Genomic DNA, 10,213 nt, shown 5'->3' with positions numbered 1-10,213 from the left:
GAGAGTTCTTGGGTCCTCTCTGACAATTAACAGAGACTACTGACATCGACCACTTCTGTGGTCCAACAGTCCTGAAAAGGATGATTATCGTAGGGAACCTTTTTCAGCCACGAAGGCTAGCATCCATGGTTACTACAATCCAGGAAGCAAGACTTAATGGAACGCTCTGGCAGAGTGATTTAGGACAAAGCCACCAGGTTATACACACTCTGGCCTCCACAGTCCACCACAGACTCAGCTCTAAGACATCTCAGTGGGGGCCCAGAAAAAGAGGAAGGCATTTTGAAGAAAATGCATGCGTACGTTCATCCAGGAAAACACGTCCAGCTTGGTAAGCCTGGAACCCACAAACTGTAGGACATCCCATGCCAAAGGTGCCGCCACCTTCAACATCTCTGAAATCTGTGCCCAGAGCTTCTATTTTTGAGCCTCGGGCAGGTAACCATGGCCCGCTGCCTATCGATTGTTCCAGTGACTGCTTGGGCACTTTTTTTGTGTAATTTCACAATTTAGCCCAGGTATTTCATTATGTGGAATATTTTCGCTACCATAGTGCGCCCCTTTCCCGAGGGCGCTCTGAGCAACCAGGTGGCCAGATAAGGGTGAGCCTGCAACTCCAACCACCTCAGAGGAGCCACTACTACCACCATCATTGTGGTGAAGGTCCGGGGTGCTGTCGATAGCACCGTGAACTGCCAAAGCTGTCGCCCTCAGCCGAAAACTGGCAAAGCTGATTCAGCACATGAAACTGCAGAAGTTTGCAGTAATCTGGAAAAATGGGAATGTACAAATTCATCTCCGTAAAATCCAGGGAGGCTAGAAATTCCCCCGGAGCCATTGCTGGAAGGACCCACCGAGGAAGCTTAAGAGCCAGAAAGCAGAATTGGTCTGCAAACTTTTGATCCTGTCATAGAAATGATAAAATAAACAGAGTATCTGTGTAAACCCAAAGGGTAGCTTGGTACCAGTCATACTGCTTGAATACCCAATAAGTGCTGAACAGCAGCCTAGAGACTCCTGACAGAAGACACAAACTAGTCTGAGAGAGGCTGGGTAAAACCAGCTTGCAGGTCAACTGAATAAATTCTACAACCCACTGGACTTTAATAATGTGCAACCAGGCAGGATGAAAATGCAAGTACCGAACCTCCTATCCGCAGAGGGGCCCTCGGCTCCCTGGCATCATTGGACCATACAGGCAGGTCAGGCAGGAAAAGTGGCGGTAGGCAGAGCGCTCCTGCAGCCTAGAACCCTAAGAAAATTTCTGCAAAGAGGATGAAAAATCTTACCTGTAGTTATGAAAATATTGTCAGGAGCCACTCAAGGGAGGATGCCCAGCACCCTTGGGCCATGCTCAACTATCCGGCCAAGTCTTCGGGTGATGGTCCATTACTGAATTCAAGAGGTCAACCAGATCCTTGCCACACAACAACTGCCCCTGAAAAGGAAGCCGCACCATAGTTGCCTTGGAGAAGGAAACACCAGCCCACTGCCGAACCCAGAGCATTTGGCCAGCTGGAAGAGAATTCTCTGACACCTTCGCCAGCACCTTAAAAAGGTCATAGAAGCCATCCACCATGTAGGCCATCCCAGCCCACAAAGCTGAGGAAAAGACATTCATAGCAGAGCTAGATAGGCGTGTGCCACAAAGGACATAGGCACCACAACTCCAATGGCTAAATAGCTGGTTCAAAACTTTCTGGAGAACCACATCCACCTGGCTGTCTTGCATAGCTTTCAACACAACTGTCCCGTCACTAGGGAGAGAGATGCGCCGGGTCAGCTGAGCCATCAGGGAAGCTCCCTTGTGCTGCCACAAAGCTGCGGACACTCCTGCGCCCGAGGATGCAAGCTAGATATAGCCTGAGTATTCCATAAAGGACCCTCCAGAGAATCAAACTGCTCCGGAACTATGAACTCATATCCGGATGCCAGAAAAAGTTACAGATTGCGAACAAATGCTGCAGGGAGAAAAAGTTGTAGGGAGAAAAAGTTGAAGAAAAGAAAGGAGCGGGCTGGGAATCCATGCTCAACTCTGGTAAACATGCAGCAATGAGATCCGGTAGCACCTCAAACTGAAACAAGCACCTGACTGTCAGATCTCTAGGATCCGGAGCCACAAAGGGATCCACATATCCAGCACTCAAGTCCAGATTCCCAAATCCAGGAAGTGCAGCACTGTCCAAAAAGGATCATGGAGGTCCAGATCAGCTGCTGGAACCCCTGAAACAGTCTGGGAAGGAGGACAGACAGCACAGGCCAAGGTGCAGAGACCCTCCCCCCCATCCGAGGCCACTCAGCCGCTGAGATACGTAGCAGGGGGAACAGAAAAGCACCCAGCAGCCATACCCCTGGAGTAAAATACAGACCCGCAAAATCTCAGACATTTTGAGAAGGTATCTGGACTCTGGGGCATAGTCAGCCTTAGATGACTCATACTTGCGCTCCGTAGGCTGCGGTGAATCTGCCTCACGGTGGACAAAGCTGCAGAACCAAGCCCCAAAAATAAATGTGGCTGCCCCAATGGGCTAGCTGAGCATATAATCAACTGCTTCTGTGAAGGGGAGGCTGAACTCATAGTTACTGCCTCCCCCCCGACTGCGCCATGCAGCACATGGCTCATAACACTCTAAATGCGGCAAATTTTTCCAAATTTGGTATGAATCCACACAAGGAGACCCTAAGGACTCAATTCCAGCAGTTTTCCTGGCAAAATTTTCAATTTTACAGAAGCAGGGAAAAGTTGAAAAAAAGATTATTAAAAATTCAAAATGGCCGACAGATCTGAATTTGTTTCAAAAACGCGCCAAAATCGACATTTCTCAAACTTTAAAAATTACATAAATACTTAACATTCCACATTCACACAACTGCACTCTACAACAATCAACCAAATATAATGATAAATAAATAAATAATCCAACTCAATTATTGGCAATAATTTGGCCGCAGATATTTTTAAATTCAACAACTCTTAATAACTTTATCACCTTTCTTCCTAGGCGACCACTCACCCCCAACTCTCCTTTACCTCCCTTCAGCTAGTCAGTCACGACCTAGCTGCTCAACCCCCAATTCCCGTAATCATGTTCACTTTTACAAATCCCATTTGCGAGACCTGCGGTGTCGTCAGGCCTCACAATTATCTGTAGCAGTGCCGCACACAGAATAATAAACTTAGATACTTATTACACTCCTTACCCAACTAGTGGCCACCAGTGTTCCCGCTAAGCTGCGCTGGCGTGCGCTGGCGCACAAAATATTACATCGCAGCGCACAAGTTTCACGTCACAGCGCACACTCGAGCGGAGGTGAGAGGAAGCGGCGGCGGTCTGCCCTGATCGCCTAAGATGCAGCAGCGGCGGCATCCCCGTAATTTACGAGGATCATGAAAGGAGCCGCCGCTGCTGCATCTTAGGCGATCAGGGCAGACCGCCGCCGCTTCCTCTCACCTCCGCTCGAGTGTGCGCTGTGACGTGAAACTTGTGCGCTGCGATGTAATATTTTGTGCGCCAGCGCACGCCAGCGCAGCTTAGCGGGAACACTGGACTGGCCACCTGGCAGAACCTCATTTTACCGCCAAGCTGCGACTGCTCCCCAAAGGAAACTGCCCCAAACCAACCGAACCAACAGACCCACCCCACCAACCCCAAAACTGGGTGGGATGGGAGGGCCAATGAAAATTGCCCAAAAATTCCCTCTAATACCCTGCTACCTAATTCTCCCTCCATCTCCTACCCTCCCGTTATCCCACAATTTTTCACACACAATCTTTCATAGCAATCCCGCCTAAATTAACCAATCAGCTCCATTTTCTAACATCCAATCCCTGACAGCTTCTCTTTCTCACAAACCTCGCAATTCCATTCCCCAATCACACTCCTTTTATCCTTTATTAATCCTTTAGCCAATCACCTCTTCTTAATAACCCCTTCCCACCTCCCACCCCCAACAACAACATTGCTGTACAGTGGCTCAGTCAATGTTATCAGCCTACTGCTTCAACCAGTGTGCTTCCTTAACATTCGACATTTGTACAACTGCACTCTACAACAATCAACCAAATATAATGATAAATAAATAAATAATCCAACTCAATTATTGGCAATAATTTGGCTGAAGCTTTATTTAAATTCAAATTGTGAGGCCTGCGCCAGGCCTCACAATTATCTGTGGCAGTGCCGCACACAGAATAATAAACTTAGATACTTATTACACCCCTCACCCAACTAGTGGGCACCTGACAGAACCCCATTTTACCGCCAAAGCAGTGATAGCTAAAGCTTGTCACTCCGCCCATATAGAAATTTAGCTGCGGCCAGAAGAATTCCCATAAAGAGACTCCAACAAATCCTGAACAGTAGATAGAAAAATATCTAACCCAATAAGTGGACACCATCCGGCCTATACAGACCTAGACAGTCCGCAGTCAACAAATCATGACTCAGCACCATACCTCACATCACGCCCAAACAGCGTGATACCTCAACATTCACCCGCTTTTATAAACACTCAATGGCAGGCACACTTCTGGCATCCTTCCACACCAACCTGGGGATAATCTGGGACCAAACAATTCGAGTTAACGGAAAGTGACAGGCAAGAATCATCAAATCCCACTTCATTTGCCTAATTAAATCAATACCCTTTACATGACATAAATCGTTCCCACCCAAATGAACTAATATCAAATCTGGATAAGAAGAACATTCTGCTGCAAACAGAGTGAATGTTGATACCCAAAGCAGCAAGACCAAGATTCAGGCCCCAACGAGATTCCACTGCATGCTTCTGTCCCCAAAAGATGAACGAATGCCCACATATCCAGACACAAATATCAATGGGCAGGTTCCGGATAGAAACTAGCACAAAAGACAAGAAGCAAAAGAGAACAATGGAATCAGCACTGAATGTGTTGAACATATCCTAAATATCTATTTGAAGCCCAATGCCCAATATGATGAATAAAGTCAGGGGACCCACCCCTACTGGCAGCGTAAGGAGCCGCCCCAACCCTAAACGAATGGGTCCCAAAGCAAGAAGGGTCCAAACCCACCACACCCAAAACTTTTTTAAATACAGCTGCAAACTGAAAACACGTTAATGGATCCCCATTAACATGCGCAAGCCAAAAGAAACCCCCCGTAGGCCTCTGCTGTGAATAAGCATGGGCCAAAGACACAGGGCACATCAACAACTTGGCAGACCTGTGCAACTGAATCTATTGACCTTTACCCAGGGATCTGTTTTGGAATGCCGTATATGCAAATATAAATCATGCGAGGACAATAGCACATCAGACTGCAAAATACCAGTCCAACCTGTCGCTCGCTTAGAAGGAGCAACCAATTCACTTATGTGCATTGCTCCAAAAAAGGCCACAGAAAATGCCAAGTGAAAAAGAGCAGTCTCAAAAGGAGAAGTACAAATCTATTGCAATGCAACCCCAATAGTCTCCAAAGTCGCCGGCAATTTATAAGGATGCACTATGGGGGGTGGGGCTCGCCATAGCCCATATCCCACACATAGCTTCCTTACCAAAAAGGAAGAAGTAGGATCAGGCCACCCATGCAATTTATAAACAAAACCGACCCCCGCCATAAACTGATTCACTAAACCCATAGACCAACCCATCACTCGAGCAAATAAAAGAAAATAAATAATGCAGCGTTCATCTAAAACTGGAACTACAGGTCCCCAAAACAGCTGCAAAAACAGCTGAAATCGCTGCCAGCCAGCACTGTATCCCTTCCAAGTATTAGAGGCTAAGGCATCAGTCAGCAACTCTGTGAAGATTCCAAGAAATGTTGCCACAATACTGGACGATATAACAAAAAACTCAAAAAGAAAAGGGGAAGAAACCCAAACAGAAAAAAAACACAATCTTCCCTGACCCTACAAGAAGGATACGGGGAAGAGACACTGTAGCCACAGAGAATATGAAAATATATATGTGATAAGCGGGGAGTCCTCAGTCACACAGCTAGCAACGGGGATTACACAATCCCTGATGCACCAGCTGTCACATCAGTGTGCCCATATGGGCATAAACTGTAAAACATCCTCGGGCTCACCCGCGAATGATTACAAGTGTACTAGTGCACCAAAAATGTACTAAGAGTGCAAAAAATAATCAACAAGTGACATACACTGTCTCTACCCCTCATCCGAGGGTGTAAGAGCGACCAAAATCAACCAACAAGGCAAGGGCTAGGAGAACAAACCAACAGTCTAAAAGAGTACTTAGCTTCTCTAAGGTACAAAGCTTTAGGCAGCCAAAAGGCTTGTCCAATTATGTCCATCCAATGGAACTCCATTTCAAGGGTACAACAGACCCCCCTTCCTCAGGAACTAACTGCTGAAGCTGTAATCCAACTTGTTCAAACACCTGCCGGGTTGGAATAGAAGAAAATGCAGTGGCCAGCGATAAAAAAAAATGTTACATGGTCTGATAAATTTGCTCTATAAATCTTTTATAACACCCAATAATATTTCCAATATACGAGTGAAATTTAGAAGTTAGAGCAGGCCCTTGCTAAATATTACTTTGGAATCTGTTCAGGATATAATCTGATTAAAACTTTTCTGTTTCTTTTAGCAACAACTACCACACCATCTACAACAACAGGTAATGGAAAGCACATTAAAAAAACCAAAACAAACTGTACTCTTTCAGCTGAATGTCATCAAATTGGTGACATTATGAGTTGAAATGTGCTAGTATATAACCTAAAACCACTCAACCCAGCGGTATATATCACAATCACAAAAATAGTATGAAATACCACTTGTTCAAAACAATGCACATCAGTATTGTTAGCCCATAAAAATTTATAGGCTTAGTTTAAGGCCTCAGAATCGGAGCCTACGCACAGCAGTTAAATCACAGGCTGAGATGATCCGCGTAGTTGTAACACTCCTGCTCCAATCATTGGCCAATAGTTACTTTTTTTTATAGTGTTTATATAAAGTTAATTTAAACCCTTCACCAAACACTTCGGAAGATAAACTATTTCTTCAAAAACACTCAAAAATCTTCACAGAAGTACTGTGCATATGTTTCCAAGATTTGAAAAAATAGACCACAAAACTTATCTTATTACAGTATTAGCAGTCTTCACAGTTGGAGTCTTTTTAGACACTTCATGTCATTAATGTTTGCAGCTTGTGATTTAACTGCTGTGCATAGGCTCCGATTCTGAGGCCTTAAATTAAGCCTATAAATTTTTATGGGCTAACAATACTGATGTGTATTGTTTTGAACAAGTGATATTTCATACTATTTTTGTGATTGTGACATTATGAGGCACCAGATAGTTCTTCATTTACTGGTTTATTAGTATAAAGAAGTGTTTACTTCATATTTATGTGAGATTATAATACCTATAAGGACCCTTATCAAACTGCATTAGAGGTTTTTTTTGCCACTGGCTGCTGTGGTAAAAGTTCCGACACTCATAGGAATCCTTTGAGTGTTGGAGCTTTTACTGCAGTGGCCGGCGATAAAAAAAAAAATGTTACACGGCGTGATAAATTTGCTCTATAAATCTTTTATAACTCCCAATAATATTTCCAATATACGAGTGAAATTTAGAAGTTAGAGCAGGCCCTTGCTAAATATTACTTTGGAATCTGTTCAGGATATAATCTGATTAAAACTTTTCTACTTCTTTTAGCAACAACTACCACACCATCTACAACAACAGGTAATGGAAAGCATATTAAAAAAACAAACAAACAAACTGTACTCTTTCAGCTGAATGTCATCAAATTGGTGACATTATGAGGCACTAGATGATACTTCATTTACTGGTTTATTAGTATAAAGAAGTGTTTACTTCATATTTATGTGAGATTATAATACCAATAAGGACCCTTATCAAACTGCATTAGAGGTTTTTTTGCCACTGGCTGCTGTGGTAAAAGTTCCGACACTCATAGGAATCCTTTGAGTGTTGGAGCTTTTACTGCAGTGGCCGGCGATAAAAAAAAATGTTACACGGCGTGATAAATTTGCTCTATAAATCTTTTATAACACCCAATAATATTTCCAATATATGAATGAAATTTAGAAGAGTTAGAGCAGGCCCTTGCTAAATATTACTTTGGAATCTGTTCAGGATATAATCTTATTAAAACTTTTCTGCTTCTTTTAGCAACAACTACCACACCATCTACAACAACAGGTAATGGAAAGCATATTAAAAAAGCCAAAACAAACTGTACTCTTTCAGCTGAATGTCATCAAATTGATGACATTATGAGGCACCAGATGATTCTTCATTTACTGGTTTATTAGTATAAAGAAGTGTTTACTTCATATTTATGTGAGATTATAATACCAACAAGGTTCCGCATGCAAGGCTTATGAAGAAACTACTAAGCCATGGAGTAGGAGGAGAAGTGCACAGATGGATCGGCAAGTGGTTGGAGAACAGAAAGCAGAGGGTTAGCATAAATGGGAAATTCTCGGACTGGGAGAGGGTGACTAGCGGAGTGCTCTAGGGCTCGGTTCTTGGGCCTATCTTGTTCAATATTTTTATAAACGACCTGGAGGAGGAAACAACTTGCAATATAATAAAGTTTGCAGACGATACAAAACTATGTCGGGCTGTTGACTCTCAAAGGGACTGCGAGGAACTCCAGAAGGATCTGAACAAGCTAGAAGCATGGGCAACAAAGTGGCAGATGAATTTTAACATAAACAAATGCAAGGTGATGCATCTAGGAAAAAAAAAACAAAGAACACGAGTATAAGATGTTGGGGGAGACATTAGCAAAATGCGAACAAGAAAGGGATTTGGGGGTACTGATTGACAGAACCCTAAAGCCTTCAGCACAATGCGCGGTGGCAGCGAAGAAAGCAAACAGGATGTTGGGCATGATTAAGAAGGGGATCACGAGTAGATCGGAAGATGTAATAATGCCACTTTATAGAGCAATGGTCAGACCGCAATTGGAATACTGTGTCCAACACTGGTCTCCATATCTCAAGAAAGATATAATTCTGCTGGAAAGGGTACAGAGGAGAGCCACGAAACTTGTCAAGGGATTGGAGAATTTGAGCTACAAAGAGCGCCTTAGAAAATTGGGCTTGTTTACCCTCGAGCTTAGAAGACTGAGAGGGGATTTAATAGAGACTTTTAAAATAATAAAGGGATTTGATAAAATCGACCAAGAAGAAGCATTGCTAACTTTTTCGGATGTGACACGCACAAGAGGTCACAGACTGAAACTGAGTGGCAGTAGGTTCAGGACAAATGTCAGGAAGTTCTTTTTTACACAGCGCGTGCTGGGAATTTAGAATGCTCTCCCGGAGGATGTTGTGACAGAGATTACTGTTCTGGGATTCAAGCGCAAGTTGGATGCACACCTTCTTGCAAATTGTATTGAGGGCTATGGTATATCTGGGTCTCCAATCAGGAGTACCTAAATGGGCTGCCGCGTGGGCGGATCACCGGACTGGATGGACCTCGGTCTGATCCGGTGAGGGCTTTTCTTATGTTCTTATGTTCTAACAGCATTAGAGGTTTTTTTCCGCTTGCTGCTGTGGTAAAAGTTCCGACGCTCATAGGAAACCTTTGAGTGTTGGAGCTTTTACTGCAGTGGCCGGCGATTAAAAAAAATGTTACATGGTCTGATAAATTTGCTCTATAAATCTTTTATAACACCCAATAATATTTCCAAAATACGAGTGAAATTTAGAAGTTAGAGCAAGTCCTTGCTAAATATTACTTTGGAATCTGTTCAGGATATAATCTGATTAAAACTTTTCTACTTCTTTTAGCAACAACTACCACACCATCTACAACAACAGATAATGGAAAGCACATTAAAAAAAAACCCAAAATAAACTGTACTCTTTCAGCTGAATGTCATCAAATTGGTGACATTATGAGGCACCAGAGGGTTCTGCATTTACTGGTTTATTAGTATAAAGAAGTGTTTAATTCATATTTATGTGAGATTATAATACCAATAAGGATCCTTATCAAACTGCATTAGAGGTTTTTTTTCCGCTGGCTGCTGTGGTAAAAGTTCCGACGCTCATAGGAATCCTTTGAGTGTTGGAGCTTTTACTGCAGTGGCCGGCGATAAAAAAAAAATGTTACACGGCGTGATAAATTTGCTCTATAAATCTTTTATAACACCCAATAATATTTCCAATATATGAGTGAAATTTAGAAGAGTTAGAGCAGGCCCTTGCTAAATA

At 43.3% G+C, this 10,213-nt stretch overlaps 1 protein-coding gene across 1 annotated transcript in view; it reads left to right on the top strand.

Annotated features, from left to right (window-relative positions):
- Positions 1–365: 365 nt before the first annotated feature.
- The window catches only part of LOC117366893 (mucin-2-like), a 79,636-nt gene continuing 69,788 nt past the window's right edge, over positions 366–10,213 (top strand). The window contains exons 1-4 of the mRNA XM_033958870.1: positions 366–438; positions 6,599–6,628; positions 7,677–7,706; positions 8,157–8,186. Of these exons, the coding sequence (XP_033814761.1) occupies positions 366–438; positions 6,599–6,628; positions 7,677–7,706; positions 8,157–8,186 (163 nt within the window). The remainder of the gene's footprint in view (positions 439–6,598; positions 6,629–7,676; positions 7,707–8,156; positions 8,187–10,213) is intronic.

This window comes from Geotrypetes seraphini, chromosome 9, assembly GCF_902459505.1.
Source record: "Geotrypetes seraphini chromosome 9, aGeoSer1.1, whole genome shotgun sequence".
NCBI classification, from domain to species: Eukaryota; Metazoa; Chordata; class Amphibia; order Gymnophiona; family Dermophiidae; genus Geotrypetes; species Geotrypetes seraphini.
This window is presented reverse-complemented; position numbering and strand designations above follow the sequence as displayed.